At 54.8% G+C, this 18,269-nt stretch overlaps 1 protein-coding gene across 1 annotated transcript in view; it reads right to left on the reverse strand.

The window, feature by feature from the left end:
* The window catches only part of IGSF9B (immunoglobulin superfamily member 9B), a 48,410-nt gene that overhangs the window by 6,391 nt on the left and 23,750 nt on the right, over positions 1–18,269 (reverse strand). Inside the window, exons 8-18 of the mRNA XM_044258230.1 lie at positions 18,069–18,211; positions 17,613–17,753; positions 17,413–17,529; positions 16,986–17,136; positions 15,774–15,885; positions 13,158–13,333; positions 11,901–12,127; positions 10,929–11,013; positions 8,292–8,453; positions 7,871–7,916; positions 5,645–7,294 (exon numbers count right to left, since the gene is read on the reverse strand). Coding sequence (XP_044114165.1) covers positions 5,645–7,294; positions 7,871–7,916; positions 8,292–8,453; positions 10,929–11,013; positions 11,901–12,127; positions 13,158–13,333; positions 15,774–15,885; positions 16,986–17,136; positions 17,413–17,529; positions 17,613–17,753; positions 18,069–18,211 — 3,010 coding nt within the window. The remainder of the gene's footprint in view (positions 1–5,644; positions 7,295–7,870; positions 7,917–8,291; positions 8,454–10,928; positions 11,014–11,900; positions 12,128–13,157; positions 13,334–15,773; positions 15,886–16,985; positions 17,137–17,412; positions 17,530–17,612; positions 17,754–18,068; positions 18,212–18,269) is intronic.

Consider the following 18,269-nt stretch of genomic DNA (forward strand, 5'->3'; position numbering starts at 1 on the left):
TCCAAGGATACTATTACTAAAATTAACATATCATTACCTTTATCATTTCTATCACATAGCATTTATTTACCACTTACCATGCCCAGCACTGGTCTATGTTCTCTACAATAGTTTGCATTCATCCTTAGAATACCCCTAAGAGGTAAACACTAGACTGATCCTGTTTCTCAGAGGGAGAAAATGAATGCGGAGGGTTAAGCAGCTTGTCTACTTAATCCAGTTAAAATGCGTCAGAGACATGACTCTCAACATTAGGCTAAACTGCTCTTCCAACTTCCTCCTCAAGGAAAATGGTCCCGAGGCTCTCTAGAAGAAAACAGAGTTCCCACACTTCACCTGAGCGATAGGTCACTTCGCCGTGCTGCAGTAGCCCCTGACATTCTCTGCTCCAGTGGCACGGCCAGAATAAGACAGACCAGGGATGGGAAAACGCTGGCTGAAGCTGTATCTTCAGGCGAAAATTCCCAAACAGTAATGATCCATGGAGGAGGAAAAGCCAATTTTCCCTTGTGAAACAGCCAAGCGCCAGCCCTTCCAGGACACCTGCTGTCCACCTGTTTTCACTTGGGCTCAGTGCTCAAACACAGAAACATGACAGAAGGCTCCTGGAGGCACCAAGACACTCCACTGATGCAGGAGAGAAAAATAAAAGCAAATGTCTGGAAGGACGGGGTGGGTGAGGGGGCAAAAATGGATCTTTATTTTTAGCAAATGATACAGAAAAGACATGTGAAACAGGGCCCAACAGACTTTACCTGCAGCATGTTAAGCCCTTTGGAATCAAATTGCCTCTCTTTTCAAGGAAGGGTGACCACGTCCCCAGTCAATATCAAGCCCATGGGGACCTATCAGATAATGAAGCTTTTGATGCTGCTGTCTGTCAGACAGTGGAAAGCATGGGTTAAGCAACTTCATCCTATCCCTGGAATAAAGTTGGTAAGTGAATCTGAGGTTGACCAGCAGGTTACCCTGTTAGGAAAGCATCCAAACCTGGGCTCTGTAAGAAATGGAGGTCACTGTTCTCTTCCCAATCAAATTCAATTCTTCTAAAGTATACAGGAATCCAGCAAACTCTGGCGCTCTCCTCCTCACAGGAAGTCAGAGTATGAGGCCTAAAAGCCCAGAGGTTTTTCTGGATCTTCCATGTCATATGGAGTTCCCCGTGAACCCCAGTTCTCAGTCCCAGCGATGCTTCTCTGCAGTTCAGAACTACCAAAAACTGCCTGGAATTTACTCTCTCTCTCTCTCTGTCTGTTTTCATAAAACCCATACAAGACCCAAATCACAACCATTTAGCCCAGGGCCTTGGCTGCTTAGCTCTCTGCTTACCTAGGATAGTGGAGAAAAAACACAGACAAAAAGGTTCAAAAAATGGGCAAACCACAGGTCAGAGAAGTCAGAATCCACTGGACAGTTCCTGCTCTTACTGGCCTAATTGCTGACCACTCCAACATTTGTCGGCTGTCCCCAGTCAGCAGGCAGAGGCAGTGATTTAAGGAGTGTTTTGCTCCTCTTCATAACTGCCTGACAGCAGACTCTGCTCACCTGACCTTAAACCATGGAGGGCGGATGAGGACATCCACTTGTATATAAAGCACGGTCGGGAAAAAGATCTCCCCACTCTCCACTTATAAAACAGAAAGCCAGGATTTCGGAGGTCAGCTCCCACCCAGCAGTAATGACAGAGGACAACCTTCTCCAGTGGGGTCAGGGGACAAACCCAGTGTTTGGCCTCAGTGCTTGGGAGACACCTGTTTCCAAATGGGAGCTCCTTCCTACAGTCCACCCAGTAAAAGGGGGGCCCCATTCACCCTTCCAGACCCACCTGATTCGAGAGGCCAAGGTCGGCACTAACAGGAGAGGGAGCTTGGGGGGGAGGTGAGAAGAGGGTTGCTCCTGGTATTGAGACAGGAAGCCGAGAAAACCACCGGCCTCCCAGCGGGCCCCAGAAAGGGCTGGTCCACGCAATACAACTCCCCACTCTGAGATGGGAGTTGGCAAGAGGAGAAAAAGGGGAGAGAGAAAGGAGGAGAGGCGGGAAGACCACTGTAGGTACAGGGGAGAAGGAACAGGAGAGAGACTGAAGGAAACAGGAACAGAGCAAGAACGAACGTAGACAAGACGTGTCACACCTTCTCCAAGCAAGACCAAGTGGAGACACATGCAAAGGAGCAGCATGAAGACAGCGTCTGAAGAGGAGCCTGACGCCTCCCAATGGCCCCAGCAGCTACTGCGCCCGGGGGAGGCTCTCAGCAAGCGGGAGTGAGCGGTGGCTCTTGCTGCCCAGCACCATCAAGGTCTAACTCCAAGGCTGCAGGGAGCACTTAATTCTCCTAGGCTGGGGATGCTGGCCAGGCCCCCAAGGAACCAATTCGCCCTCATCACTGCCCTTGGTTTCTGGATTTGCCACAGCAGGGAGAATAGGATAGCTCAGCTCTCAGATCTGGTGCAGTGGGGAGGTTGTGCAGGGAGGGGTCAATGACTGGTGAGGGGAGTGGCGGTAACAACGGGGAATGGGGGTCCAGACACTTTCCAGGAGGGGAGTAACAGCTGGTGCTGCAGCTATCACCTCTCTGGGGGTGAGAGAAGGGTCCTAACTGGGGTTCAGGGAGGGAGAGCAGGAAGGTGGAGGATGGCCCAGTCATTGTCACTCTGGAGCATCCACCCAGGAGGCCAGAGGAGGCCCCTCAAGAAGGTAGGCCCATAACTCCTTCCTGACACCCTCCCTGCTCTCCAGTGCTAATGGCCGCCATGTGGTACCCAACTAGTCTCAGACACAATCCCACGGCCTCCTGGCTGTTAACGAGTTTATAGCTGCAGATCATAAAGAAATGGCAAAGCAATCCAATCCTTCTTCTGGGAGGCCACTTTTCTGACCGAAGCCTTACAGTCCTGAGTTAGGATAATCAGCCTCCCTTGACATTTCTAGGTGTGCAAGGGATGCAGATGCTTCTCACCTAGAGAAGCCAGGAAGCCCTCCTGTTCCCACTCTGCTTGTTCCCAGAGGCACAGGCAATGGTGTCCATGGCAAAAAGAAGCATCTTGGTCACCAGAAAGACGGTCAGTCTCGGGTGACTCTAAGCCTCTTAAAGAGACTTGATACCCGTCTAAACTGCCCAAGTTCCTGAGACCTCCACCTGGAAGAACGCCAGAAGAGGACCAACCTCTGTGGAGAGCAGAGGAAAGAGCACAGCGCTTCACTGCTCAGCTTCCTCCTGCCGCGGGGGAAGCCTGTCCTCTACCCCTGGGACTCTCCTCCCAAGACCCCAGAGCTGTGACCCAAGGAGATCAGGAGTGGCTACTACAGGGATCTTGAAAGCAATTTGGACCTGAGGGCGAGTTCCACATCTCAGTCCTGTAACAACCAAGAACAGGCTACCGAAGGCAAGGGACATGAGACATGGTGACAGTCCCCTGCCCTTGCCCTCACAGGACTACAGGTGACCTTATTCTGAGGATGACCCAGCTGAGGGAAGGAGTTGCCAGTTGAGGGAGGGAGCTAGGCCACACCCCAACCGTGTGTTCCTTGAGATTAGAAAGATCTCAAGAAGACTGTGAGGGACCAGCAACCCCAGAGGAAGATCTGAGTCTCTGGGGGACTAGCATGGAACTGGGGAGGGGTGGGGGGCGCTGCCTGAGGTTGCTGGGAAAACAGGGCCAGCGGGGGTGGTTCTGGATCTAAGTGTGGCCTGATGTTTCCAGAGGTGCAGAGATGCAAAGCGGCTCTTAGGCATTCTAGGCCCCTCAGGGTGCATGCAGGGTCCCAGGGGGCTTCTGTGGGAGGCCCTGGGTGTGTGGGCAGCAGGGGTCCAAGTGAGGAAAACTGCAGGGAGGCTCTGGGAGAGGCTTGGCATGTGAGGTGGGAGTCAGAAGCTGCAGCTAGGCAGTGCCCGAGCGTGGCCTGGTGAGGCTGTGGGAGCAGCATGATGTGGGGAACCCAGAAGCCGTGGGGTCCAGAGCAGCGGAGGCTGCCGCCCACAGAGGGGGTGAGGGGACATGGTTTGGATTCCCCTGTAAAGGAAGCGATGGCCCTGCGGAAGCCCCGTCCGCCTGTCCGCCCCCCGCCCCGCCCCAGCCGCGGAGCTCCCTTACCTATTGAGCTGAGGAGAGGCTTGTCTCGACAACACTGCCCAGATAGCTGAGATCAATCAGAAACAAAGCAGTTATCAACACGGGCGTGGGGGAACCACCCACGCACACCCAGAGGGGAGGAGGGGAGGAGCACGGGGGCCAGAGAACCACAAGCGAGGCCAGAGAATGGGGTGAGGGGAAGGAGAGGAGAGAGACAGAGAACCAGACGGCACGATGGACGAGGCAGATGAGCGCTGCACAAAGCACAGACGACAGGGCTGCGGCGCACAGCACCTCCTGCACAGACGGAGGCACGGGGTCCCGTGGGCGCGCCACGCCGGGCGTCCTAGCTAGAACTCTCCGCCTCCTTCTCCGCCTGCCAGGAGCAGGGGCAGTGGGAGGAGAACCTGTACTTCCAGGTACCAGAGAGGGTGGGAGTGCCTGGGGCAGGGGAAGGGCGCTGGGCTCCCTCCTCTCCAACCGCCTCCCATCCTGCCTAAGACCAGGCCAGCCTCCTCTGAAACACTCTGCTCCCCTGCACAGGCGGTCACATCAAGAAGAGAGACCAAAGGACGGAACCAGAGAGAGAGAGAAAGGGAGGGAGGGCAGGAGGGACCAGGGGGCCCTAGGGAGACTTTGCAAACCCTTCGGAGCCAGTCGGGCCAACCCCAAGAAGATCAAGAAGGAAGAAAGACAGACAGAAAGAAAGCCAGACTTGAGAAGGAAGGAAGGGAGAGGAGTGGAGGGGAGAGGGGGACAGGGGAAGAAAGACGAGAAAAAAAGAGGCACAGACGGGCGTCCAGGCCGACTCTGGTACCTGGAATACCAGCTGCTACAGTTTAGAGTGTGCTCTCTCAGGCAGGCTGATCGCAGGAGCTTGTCTGTCTGTCTGTCTGTCTGCAGCTTCCTGCGAGGCACACAGGTTGGGGTAGGGTATGTGGCTCCAGGATCACAGTTCACAGGCCTGAGATTTTGCTCCCAGCCTCCAGGATGTGCCCCCTGGAGAGTTTGTTGGGTGGGTGGGGGGAGGACCCCGCTCACTAGGCTGCTAAGGCCAGGAGATTGGGAAGAGGAGCCCCAGGCCTGGTGGTCCAGGGAAATCAGGCTTCAGGGTCCTGCCTAGCAGGGAGGATGGGCCGGGAAAGAAAAGGAGGCTGGATACAAGGTCTCTGGGTAAACCCTGGAATCACCCAAAGCCAGGATCACGGGGAGGCAGAGAGCACTACACTGCAAGAGTAACTGAGGTGACCTCTCCCTCAGACACATCACACTCCCCCCACGCCCCGCCCATGTGCATCTACTCCCCATCACCCTGGGGGCCTCCTGAGAGCTCTGGGCTGGGTGGAGAGGCTCCCTCATGCTCCTGGCAGGGTACCTGGGCAGGTAAGCCCCACCCTCAACCCCATGTCCACACCCCGCTGATGCCAGGACCAGAACTCTCCCGAAGGGATGCTGCAGCATATCCAGACAAGCCCTGTCATTTGGGTTGATGGAAGGGGCGGAGGGTGGGTAAGGAATGGGGGGTGGAAGATGACCAGGTGGAGGTGGGCAGGAGAAACCAGCTCACACTCACCCTGAAGTAGGTAATGGCGGTGGGGGGGGCTCTGGTCTGAGCAGTTCCTCCCCCATCCTTCGAGGGGAAGGCGTCTGTCCAAACACATCCAGGTTGTCCGCAGGCCCTGCAGGGCCTGGCGGAGGGGAAGGATAGCCTGTGGCCAGCGTGGTGAAGCCCATGGTGGGCCGGTAGCTGGGGCTCCCGCTGCGGCTGCTCTGGGAAGGGGAGCCCGTGGATGGCGTGGATTTGCGAGAGAAGCTGACAGCGGCCGGCGGCTGCAGGGTGATCTCCGACATCTCTGCCTGCTGCAGGAGGCCCGGGCGAGGCCGGGCCCGGGCGGCAAGCTCAGGGGAGCCGGTGCGGGAGCTGAGGGGGCTTTGGGTCAGAGGCGAGAGCCGGGAGGGCTGTAGCACCACTTGATGTAAACTGGGCTCGGCGCGCCTGGCCTGCCGGGGGCTGGGCCGGGGCCGGGGCTGGGGCTCGTACCACCGGGTGTCCAGGCCAAATGTGCTGGGGCCGCTGTGCCCCCCGGGCTCGGCCGGCTCGGGGTAAGGCAACACGGGGATGCCCATACCTTGGCTGGTATGTCTTAGCTGCCCTTGGCTCACCAGAGGTTGCATAGGTCTGTCCTGCCACTTAGCGGAGGTGGGCACTGGGACGGGGCCTCTGCCCGGCGATTTGCCTGCCCAACCCTTTGGCGCCTCCAGAGACAGGATGCCTGGGTAGGCCGCGGGCACCTGCAGGGAGGTGGGGGGCAGTCCTCGGGGGAGGCAGGCCTTGGGCTGCAGACTCTCGGCTACATCACAGGGGTGCAGCTGGTGGGGAAACATCATGGCCGGGGTTTCCAGGCCCCCAAAGGGGAATTCTGGCCGGCCCCAGGGCTCAGGGGATCGCCCTCCTGTGGGTGTCTGAGTCAAGGGCAGCGTGCTGTTGGAAGCATTCTCTCCGTTTTCCTCAGGAATGGTGGGGTGGCCGAAAGGCCCCTCAGTGTGCAGGGGTGGGGAGGACATGACCGAGCTCAAGGGGCTGCCCACTTCTGGCATGTAGAAGGGCGGCGGCTCCACCTCCCCAGGGCTGCTGCTGCTGAGGTACCCATAATACTGGGCATGGTGGAAGGGCCGGGGGGCGGGGGGTCTGGCCTGGCCTGTGGCCTGGAGCCGACCTTCCAGGCCGCCGGGGCCCTCCAACCCACGGGGCTGGAACCGAGGGCTGTATGCTGGTGGTGGCAGGTAGGACTCCTGGCTGGACGACAGAGGGGTCAGCTGGGACTTCAGGGCAGCCACAGATGTGGGCACCAGCGGGTCCTCGTTCTCCTCATCCGACTGGCGGAACTCGGGGTACATGTCCGTCTCCTCGGCAAAGGGGAAACCCTCGATGCGCCTGCTCTTCATCGAGGGCTCCATCTCGGACGGATCCATCACGAAGCGGCCATCGGGGCCTCTGCTGATGAGCTCGATGGGCGTCGTGGCCTCAGCCTCGGCCTCGGCCTTGGCCACACTGTACTTCTTGCTACTGATGGCCCTCTTGGTCTTCTTGTACAACGACAGCTCCTTCTCCCGGGTGGGACTCAGCATCCTCTTGGCTGCCGGCTGGCCTTGGTCATCGGAGGACTCCGACGGGGCCCGGAGTGTGCGGATGCTCTCGGGGCTCACCTTGCCAGAGGACAAGCTGCAGGGGTGAGGGAAGGAGCAGGAGCGTGAGGTGGGAAATGCCTGCTCCTCCACTTCTTTTTCTCCTCTTAACGGACCACCACAAACACGTAAGACAATACTCAAAAAAAGGGATGCAGATGGGCCGCATATTTTGTGGGAAATACTTTGCTCAACGCTCCGCTGTCTAGATATGTCCCGGCCATTTCTGAATGAACACCCACATTTCTGCTTTCGTTCTGCCCTGTCCTTCCTGCCTGCCCCACTCTGTCTAGTTGCACCTCTAAGTTCATTCCCAGCCTGCTCAAGAGAGGCAACCCCACCTTCGTACCAACTTAAGTGAAACACACTAGGAAGGCACATCCATTAGGATGGAAAAAAACATCAGAGAAACCCATTCCAAAGCTAAAAAGAAATGGACTGCCCACTAATCTGGACTGTCCACACTACTGCTCCCTTTGTGCATGTGGCCAACTTAAAAATACCACGCAGATGCGCGGAAAGCAAATAGTTTCGAGGGGCTGAGCGGGGCCAACCCCCTGCCTGTGTCCACCCTGCACCTCCGCCCACACACTAGCACAGCAGGGGCACTTACGGAGACTCCAGGCTCTTTCTGCAGTGAGTAATGGAGAGTGGAGGATCTGGAAGGAAGAAGAAGGGGGAGGAGAGCCTACTGAGGCCAGAGACACAAAACCCGTCTCAGGCGTCCACAGGTCCCGGAGCAAAGCCACAGAGGGGAGCAGCTCCTTCCAATGCTTGGTATCTCTGGGGCCAGTCCCCAGCCCTGTGCTCACCACCACTACATGCGTCCTCTCGCCCATTCTGGCCCCTCCCTCCCTCCCCAGCATCCTTCTTCCTTACTCCCTCTTCCAGATCAAGTCCCACTGGCGATTCCACCCATAAGACCCCATTTCCCTGTTTTCAAGGGGACCCATGCTAAAAGTGGGCCATCTCTTCCAACAGGGAGCATTTGGAGCTGGGCCAGGTAGAGCAGGGCGGTGGGGGCAGACACCCACCTTTTTTGCGCTTGAGCTTACGCTTGCGCTGCTTGTTGACAAAGCAGGCGGCCAGGGTGCTGAACAGGATGGCAGCTGCCAAGAAGCAGATGGTAGCTACGATTCCAGCCAACACAGGCCGAGCTAGCCCGTCATCGGTCAGGTCCGGCTGTGGGAAGATGTCTGTAGGGGGTTGCGAGGAACACGCATGACTCCTCCCCTGCCTCCCTCCTATAAAAGCCCCCACCTGCTCTGACACCTAGCCCTCGAGTATTTTTCCCTACCTCTGCAGAACAGATAATGTTAAGGCTCCGGATCTGTGCTCAACTCTAGCACTTGGAGAGGTTTGGATAGAGGGGGAAGAGAGAAAAGAGACTAGTTTATGGAAGTCAAGTGATTGTTACAGAGCTTAGAAAGAAGGAATCACATCTGTATCTTACCCCCATAGCAGTAATAATTTCCATAATTATGTCTACTTGGCTAGTGCTTTTTGTAAAGGGCTCTCATGCATACTACCAGACACCCTCGTATGAGGCCAACAGAGCACATGCTATCGCTTTCATTCCCTAAGGTACAGAAATCGTCGCTGGCAGAATTTGAGCAACTTGTTGGCATAAATATTGCCCATCAGTTCCTGTACCACAAAACTGTAACTCTGGTCTCCTGCTGGGGATTTGCTGCCTTCTGCCATGCCATCTCGACAAAATTAGAGCCCACTGTGGAGACACCTTGAAAGTAAAATACTACAGCAGAGAGAAGAGGTTGTGACTACAGAATTCAGATCCATCCATTTCTAAGTCCTTACAGCACAGCTGAGCAATTCCTACAGGGAGGGTGAGCATGTCCTGGTCGTCCCGGGTTCAGAATGCTAGAGCCAGCAGAGACATTCAACATAGGTCCAACTTCATTTTACTTAGTTTCACTCTGTGTCCAAATCCATACAGCTCATTAGTGATGGAGCCAGGACTAGACCCCCAGCTACTGTACCCCACTTCAAAGTCAGTTATAATAGAAAGTGCCAGTCTTTAGATTCTGTGGATTCTGATAAATTTGGCCAGAGCTCATCATTCTGCTGAAAATAACAATGGATGAAAATAACCCAAATCACGTTTATGAGTTGAGTAGGCAAATGGAATGTTATAGCCTTTGGTAATGGAGGAGCTTAGAGACAGGAGGCTGAGGTTGCTGTGCCTTCATTCACCCATGGGTAGTCTTCCCAGTTTGTGGGCTTCCTTTTGGTGCCAGGCATAAAGCCACTGAACACAGAACAGTTCACTGATGAAAACCCTCAAGTCTTCTATTCTAGCCTTGACTGTAAGCTCTGTTCCCTGCTCCTCCTCTCTGAGTCCCCTACCTGGAGGCAAGCCAAGACAGGGTACTTTCATAATAAAAAGGAAGAAGGGAGAGAGGGAGGGAAGGAAGGAAGGAAGGAAGGAAGGAAGGAAGAAAGAAAGGAAAGAAGGAAGGAAGGAAGGAGGAAAGAAGAAAGAAAGAGACAAAAGCCAAGGGTGCCATGGTGTGTAACATAAGGCAGAAGTCACACCCTATGGCCCCAGTGCTCTGGTGTCACTTGGAACCTCCCCTGTCCTTCCCCAAGTCTGCCTGCCCTGGTGCTTCTGTAGCTCTGAGTTCTGCTGCATGAGCTTCTTGGCCAAGCTCCTTGTCAACTGGCCCCAGAGGTCCTTCACTGCCCATGGAAATGGTGCCATTGCTTAATCACTAAGCAAAAGCCTCTTCCCATACCAAGGGAGCCACTTCACTGGGCGAGGGAGGGGCTCTGCTATGTTTCAGGAACTGTAGCTAGAGAAAGATGTGTAGAAATGGGATCAGGGCCAAGAGAAAGAAAGATAAATGGGGAAAATGCTAGGGAGTTGGCTTTATTTAGCCTGAAAAAAAATCTAGGGAGACGAAGGAGTGGAGGAAACAACACCAAACAGCAATTTTCCAAATAAAACCACCATAATTATAAAGCAGTCTTATAATAGGCCTTCAACAAATATGTGCTGACCTGTTGTCTCTCCAATTCACCGCCCCAGTCCATTACAGAGGATAGCACTAGAGGAAACAGGGATTTCATAACAAAAGAACTTAAATCAAGTTCTTCATGACTACTATCATGACAAGATTAGCTATATTTCTTCCTGTGGCTATCTTACAGAAAGTGTCATAAATACAGCTCTATAGTTGGAGAAATCCTGTCCATCAAGGGAGAAGAAGGATGGGTTGGCGGGCCTTGAGAAATGATGAGACTCAGTCTCCACCAGAGCTCTCTGTTGTTTCCATTTCAGCCTCCCTCCCCATATTAGCTCTCTCCCAAAGGGCATCCACATGGCTCTTATGTCCTAGAACTGTAAGAGAACCTCCCCCCTCAAAGTAGCTGGGCTGGAGATGCCCTACAGCTGTAAAAGAACCTCCTCCTTACCTAACACCCTACAGCCATAAGAGAAGCTCTTTCCACCAAGTACCTGTGCTGGAGACACCCTACAGCTGTACAAGAACTCCCCCTCCAAAGTACCTGTGCTGGAGACAATCTACAGTTGTAAAAGAACCTCCCCCCAAGTACCTGTGCTGGAGACACCCTACAGTTGTCTCTCCCCCCGCCAAGTATCTGTGCTGGAGACATCCTACGGTTGTAAGAGAACCCCCCCCTTCGAGTACCTGTGCTGGAGATGCCGGCGATGTTGCTGGGTTCGCTGATCAGATCCTGCATGACGGCCAGAACCCGGAATTCGTACCAGGTGTCCTAGAGCCCCCAGGACAAGACCCTGTCAGCCTAGGGACCTGAGACAGCGAATGACCCACTGCTGACCCTCCCCTACCCACCCTGCAACAATCTCTCATGTTACAGTGTACCCAAGGCAGTGGCCTACTGGAAGCGATGAACAACAGCTCTCAGTTTAAAAAAAAAAAAGTCCTGATCTGTAGCATTTGCCAATTTCCATGGTAAAAATACTCCCAACATGGCAGATTTCAATCTACAACTATAAGTTACTGAAAGCAGAGTTGGAAAGAGACGCACACATGGGTTCTCAGGAGGCCCCATGAGCCAATTCTACCACTAAATGAATGTCCGGGGAAGGAAGACAGAAAGACAAATGAGATTGTCCATATCCAGGAAATAAGCTGCTTCCTCTCTCCAGCTAGAGAGAGATCAAAGTTTAAAGGGGGTCTGCTAAGAAAAAAAAATAATAATAATGTCTCTTCCTCTGGGGACTCTGAATTGTTAAGGCAGGGGTGCTTCCCTGGACAAAGCTAGAAGACTACCCTTCTGGAAAATTCTTTGCCCAGCCCAAGTTAGACTGCTAGCAGGGAGCTAAGGTCACTGTCTAGTGACATATTCAGGGCTCCTCAGCAGCCCTGCCTGGCCTCGGCTTATGTGGAAAAGCCCTCACAGCAATAAAAGCCCATGCTGCCACACACTGGTCCTGAGTCTATGGGACCTTGGCTGCCATGACCTGAAGATCCCAGATCTTGGTAGCAGATCTGAGAATAAAGAAATTGGTGTGGGGCAGCAGTACATGGCTGCGCCTCATACACCTGACACGGGTCACTCAAAGCTTCTGGTGACTCCAGAGAGTCATGTCACTTTCAGGATTTGGGAATAGCAGCAGGGAAACCTAGGCACCTCACCTGTGACAGATCCTTGGCAAAGAACTCTCCATCAGTGCCTGGGATGGCACCATCTAACGTCTCCCAGTGTTCCCCGACACGGTATTCCATGATGTAGCGGTCAATGGGAAAGCTGTGATTGGCAGGGGGTAGCCAAGACAGGAGCACACCCTGCTGGGTCCGATTGGCTGTGAGGCACCTTGGTGGGGTAACCAGCACCAGGGGTTCTGGAGTTGTGATAGGGAATGCTACAGCACAGAGGGAAGAGAGAGAGAAGGGATGTGGTGGTGCTGAGGTCCCTGCTCCCTCAGCTCTCCACTTGCTGTCTTCTGGCTCAGCACGTGCCCCTCAGAACATGTCACATTCCCGTGCATGAGTCATTTCAGGGACAAGACTGTCACACAAAAGAGCCCTCCTCACCCAAGGGAAGTGGCCCACATGATCCTACTTTCTGAGTACTTCCAAAAACATAGATGAGGGAATGGAGTTCTTCAAAAGGAAAGGGGGAAAAAAAAAAAAAGCTAACAAAGGGGAATCATGGGAGGAAGATGGAAGAATTAAATGTAGTCTTTTAGATAAGATAGTACCTTAAGAAGATACTACAATATGTATCTACTTTTAAAGAAGTAGGAATGCCTTCCCCTAGCTCAGTCTTCTCTCAATTGCCTTCTTGGCCCAGGTGGGAAAACAGGGCCAGGGAGGAAAGTTCCAGAGTAAGGGTAAACATCCCAACACTGCTGCACCCCTTGTTGGCAGTAAAGGATCCAGGAACAGGCTAGAGGAATGCCACTTGTCCACAGCTGCTCTCGAGGTGGGATGGAGCGAGCCCCTGGGTCCAGGAAGGAAGAGGTGGCATGACTAGGAGATTCAACGGGGAGAACTGGCCACACACCAGCCACCAAATGAGGCCAAGGGCCAGAGGAAAGAATTGGTAAGAGCACAGAAGGAAGAAGGATTTCCAGCCTGCCTGTGAAGCCACAGGAAGATACAAACATGTGGCTTAACAAGGAAGGTTAAATGCTGAGCCTCTTCCTTAACAGCAATCTGTCCAAAAGTGCTCTGATGGGGGACAAGGCACTATGGTCCAGGCAAACCCCACAGAACAGTATGACAAGTCCTTCCTGGGAGAGCAAATGACATGATTATGTCAAGCACATAGGAAGGTGTCAGGCACAAAGTAATCAGTAAGGTTAGCTGCTAGGACCATCACCACCATTACCGCCCTTACCCAGCTCCTCCAGGCAATATCCTCAAGACATCCCGGCCCGGGGCCCTCACCTAAAGTGTTCACAGTGACCACCTCACTGAAGGCGCTCGTTCCCAGCTTGTTCTGGGCCAGGACGCTGAACTGGTACGCTGTCTCGGGCTCCAGGGTGTCCACTAGCAACCAGTTGGGTCCCGGCGGCACTGGCAAAGACAGCCAGTCATGGGGCCCAAACTGTGCCCGCTTCATCCTGGCCAGAAGAAAGAGAGAGGATCGGGGACAAGGGGGTGGGGTGGGTTACACTGGAGACACAAGAGTACATGCAAGGTCCTCAAGGAGGTGGCAGTGGGCAGACCTGGCCTCCCCAGGTTTTAGGACAGAAAGAGGTAATGACCAAGGTGGGATGACCTACCCAACTTTGGCTGTGCCACATTGCCAGCCGCTGCTGATACCTCCTCTGCTAAGAGGAACCCTTAGGTAGAAGTGACGCCCAAGGTTCTGGTCAAACCACCAGGTGCATTCTGGGAGAATCTCACCCTGGTCACAACCCTGAGAGCAGCTCTGCCTTGAGAGAGTCAGGACACACGGACCAAGGCAGGTACCATCATGGGAAGGTGAGGATGGGCAACTCAGCACTGGCAGACCCTATAGGGAAAGAACCCAGGTGACCTCAGCTGCACACCCTCTCCAGGACAGCCAAAAGTGGGATGTCAAGTAACCCAGAGGGCTACCCAGAGGGCACACCCTCTCCAGGACAGCCAAAAGTGGGATGTCAAGTAACCCAGAGGGCTCACTCTGTCCAACCAGCTTTGAGTCTTCTGAGGAAGTCTAGGGTATATAACAAAAATAACCAGGGGCTTCCCCAGTGAGGACCACAGTCCTTAAGGCCTCATGGTTAGAACTCACCATCAAGGGGAAGGTCACACTGTACGTGGAGAACCCTGAAACTAGGAGTGAAGGTTAGGCCTTGCTCTATACTGCCCACCTAACTCTCCACAGGCACTAAGGCCAGGATCTATAGGTGCAGTGCCCCGGCATCACCACAGGGAGGAGACATCAGCCTAGGAGACTGAGACCCTGGGCAGCTTTCTTCTTGCAGCCCTGAGCTCAAGCTGTAACTTAGCGGACGCCCGCCCACCGGGTTCCCTCTCTGTTTAAAGGCTCACTACCATGAATGCTCAGAAGTTTGAGCCAAGGCAGCAGAAAGCACAGCAAGAAAGAAGCTGGTGCCAAATGTCTGAGTCAGTATTGGGAGAGTCAGGCAATCAAAATGAGAGGGAAGGAGACCTCCCCAAACTTCACAACCACCCGTACCCCCAACCCAGCCCCGGGCACCAAAGCAAGTGAGCAAAGTGTAATAAAGCGGTGCAGATGAGCAGCAGCGTGGAGCAGGACTGCAAGCAGTGAGGGAGACCCCGGTCTAGGCCCAGACCTGCCACTCGGACATCCCCGAAGTTGGCTTGGCCATGCCAAACGCACTTCCCTGAACACACAGCCACCCGGCAGCACCAAGATTCTTGCAGTGGTCCCCTGGCAGGGTTGTCAGGAGCACCCCCTTCCCCCAGGCCGCCACCGCTCCCCACCTCTGGAGGACCAGAGATAAGCGTTGGAGGATGTTCTGGTTGCAACTCAGAGAGCTCCCCATGCTCACCATCCAGATGCAGTGTGTCTCTCCAGAACTCAAAACCCCTCATGTATTCAGGACATAGCCACCAAATCACCATGACGGGAAAGAGGGCAGCTGCCTTTCAAACTCCCTTGCTTTTGAGAAGCATACCAAGGATTCTCCCTGAATTTCCACCAGTCGCCCTCTGCAGGGATGTTTCCTCCTTCCCAGGCTCTGGTTGAGCCTGACTGGGAATACACACCCAGATGAGGCAGGTCTGAAAAGGAGGAAGTGGGAGGACTCATCCTTCCTGCTCAAGGATGTCCCACGCTGCAGGTGGCCAGTTCCTGGCTCAGGATAGGAATGTGTGGGAAGAGAAATCCTTGGGGAATGAGAAGGAGGTCAGCTATGGTTCCTCTCTCTACCTTTTCTGTGCCTCCTGACCTCAGCCTGATTTATGCATCTTTGAGATCCCTTACCTACCCTGAGGCTCAGGCAAAGATCTCAAATCACTACATCTGGCCAAATCAACAGCAGAGATAGAAACATGCTAGAGACACAGGGTCCTACAGAAAATGGAAATGCTGAAGACAAGGCCAGAAGGCAGACACCACTTCAAAGCAGTGTCTTCCCCAGAACCACTGGGGAAGTGACAATAAAAATTAGATTCTACACTTCTGGCTGAGCTGTTTCACAATGACCCTGAAGTCTAGGAGTCTCTTCAGACTCCAGAGGACAGAGGGACCTAAAAGCAGCATGAACGAAGGACACAAAAAGGGGTCGTGAGATAAGCTGAGGAAGAGTAGCAGAGGGCGATGGTCGCTTCAGACAACAACCTAAACTGGCATCCCAAACCTTCCAGGTTGGGAATGCAGAATGCCCCAAATCCCTCAGACAGATACACCCCTCCCCCACAAGACCTAGTCACTGTGTCAACACACCTCGCTGCCTGGAGGTCTAGCAGGCCAAGAACCATATCCTTCTCATAACGTCCACCCACCCTAGGGACTGACTGAAGTCGGGGGTTGGGGGGAGGGAGAAGCAGAGAGCAAAGCATGCGGGGGTGACTCACAGAGGTCCGTACCAAACTGAGAATGTCTGCTCGAATCCTCCATCATAGCCTGGCTCCCAGGACACGTTGGCAGTTGTCATGGAGACCTGGACCCGGACACTGCCCGGGGCATGGGGGCTGGTGCCTGGAGACCAAGTGAAGTCCTCTCAGACTGAAATGAACTGGGCCCAGGGAGCTGGGCACCCACAGTGGCACTGCGCAGTAGCAAAATGCAGTGCCCCAAGTGCAGTGCTCAGGGGCGAGGGATGCTCGGAGGAGCAGACGCCCTGCGCGGTCGGGCTGTAGAAGGAAACCCGTCCCCCTGTGCCGTCCAGTCCTTCTAGCAAGACATGGCGTGAGCATCAGGAATATGGCCAAAGGGAATCCAGAACCTTTGCACCCCAGGCCAAAGTCCTGTGCTCCCCTGGCAAACACAGAGACACTCTCCCTGAAGGTCACAGGCAAAGCCAAAAAGCCCCTGTCCTGTAAAGTTCTCTGGCTCATGAGATAGTCATATTTCTCCCAAACATCGAAGTGAGAGGCAGCACAACACAACTGTTAAGAACTTCAACTTGGGTTCGAGTCCTGGATCCAGCACATCAGCGATGCTCGGAGAGGTGTGCGATCCACGCCAGCCTTCGTTTCAAACGGATGTACACTGGGGACTTACCAGTTCTCACCTCATAGGTTATAAATGATGGGGCACCACTTGGTATAGAGCCTAAAACTGGTGGTAAACGCTGAAAAGTGTTGGTCACTGTTACAACTGGCTGTCAGTCCCCAGAGAGGCAGGCTACAATGGTACAAGCTGAGGTCATAGGGACACACACCTCAGGCAGAAGAAGTGGAATCATAATGCTTGGCATCCCAGGAAATGGGAACGCCAGGAACCTCCATGCCAGGCCCAGCCTATGGAGCTCAGCACACAGGTCCCCTCCCAGATTCCCCTCATTCCGTTCTTCCAGCTCCCCTTCTAGGCCCTAGACACAAACCTCTGAGCAGTTGCTCCTGCCCACACACCTGCCCCATTTCTGCATGGCAGTGTTGCTGGGGACATTCTGCCAGAAAAAGACCTCCCCGGGACAGGCCCCACGTCACCTTCCCTTAGGCAGGGTATTACAGAGGGCTAGGGCTACACAGGGCAGGCTCCGGGCTCAGGGGTGGGCTGATTCAGGAAAGATGCCCAGAAAGGGTGGACAGTGCCGAGCACCCAGACCACAGCCCTCCTGCCCACAGCCCCCGTACCGATGACGGTCAGGTGGGTACTGGCAGTGATGCTGGTGACCACGTTGGTGGCGATGCACTCCCACTCCCCGTGGTCCTCCTTACTCAGGGCTCGGAACTGGAGACTCCCGCTGGGCAGGGCATTGTGCTTGCTTCTGCTGGGCTTCCCTACCTTGGCCAAAAAAGGGGGCAACGAGGAAGGTGGGAGCGGGATGGCAAAGGAGGAACCAGGTCGACAGGGAAGAAGAGAAGCCACCAACACATCAGAAGGCCAAGAACAGGAGAACAGAACCCGAGCACTCGGCCTGCACCCCCACCGCCCCTCCTCCAGAGGGCCCATCACTCTAGAAGTCAGCCCTGCTACTCAGCACCTGCTCTGTTAGAACAGAGCCACCACAGGTCTTGCCCATCCGCCACACTTCCCAGGAGCTCCAGAACCCAGAGGTACCTTTCTCCACGTGATGACAGGGAAAGGGTCCCCTGCAGCAGCGCAGGGAATGAGCAGCTCCCGGCCAGCCTCCTGCCTATATTCCCAGCCTGGTAGCACCGTAAAATACGGGGGATCCTAGGGAGACCACAGCAAAGCCATGAAGTCGAGTGTTTTGGGTGTCCACTCCCACAGGGGCCTCTCTCAGCCCCAGGCCTCACCTTCAGGACAAGCCGTGCGGGAGCAGACTGGCCCATGGTCCCCAAGGTGTTGTAAGGCACACAGGTGTAAGTGCCAAGAGCCTCCTCTGTGGCCTCCTCAATCCGAATGGAGCCATCCTCCATCAAGGTCCAACCCAGGTTCTGCCGGAGCACAGACAGCAGAGCAGGGAGCAACGGTCAGGGGGCAGAAGCTCCGTCCTGGCCTCCACCAGGCCAGACCTCAGTTGGCAGGCCTGGGCAAAGCACCAGCTAGTCTAGGGCAGGGGCTGTCTACGTGTCCTGGGAGAATGGCAGAAGCTGCACCAGACTGCAGACCCCCCACCGGAAGCAGCTCTGCTTTCCTAGAGTTTTCTGGTGGGGAGTGGAGGGGTCCTGGCAGGGAACCAAACCCTCAGAGGCAGCATCTCAGTGACAAGAGTGTATTTCACTGTGACCCCACATGCATCCCTCTAGCACCTTCTCAACCTGCAGGGGGCGGCCATCCTTGTTCCACTTGACCACGGTGGCCGGCGGCTCTGCATCCACAGGGCATCGGATATAGCCGTGAATTCCCACGGGCACGTAGATGACAGGGGGCATGTTGAGGACACGGGCTGGGTCTGCACAGGGTTCGTGTGGGGTGAGAGAGAAGAAAGGCATGAGGGAAGTCGAGGAGTG

The sequence above is a fragment of the Neovison vison genome, chromosome 7 (genome assembly GCF_020171115.1).
Source record: "Neovison vison isolate M4711 chromosome 7, ASM_NN_V1, whole genome shotgun sequence".
Lineage (NCBI taxonomy): Eukaryota > Metazoa > Chordata > Mammalia > Carnivora > Mustelidae > Neogale > Neogale vison.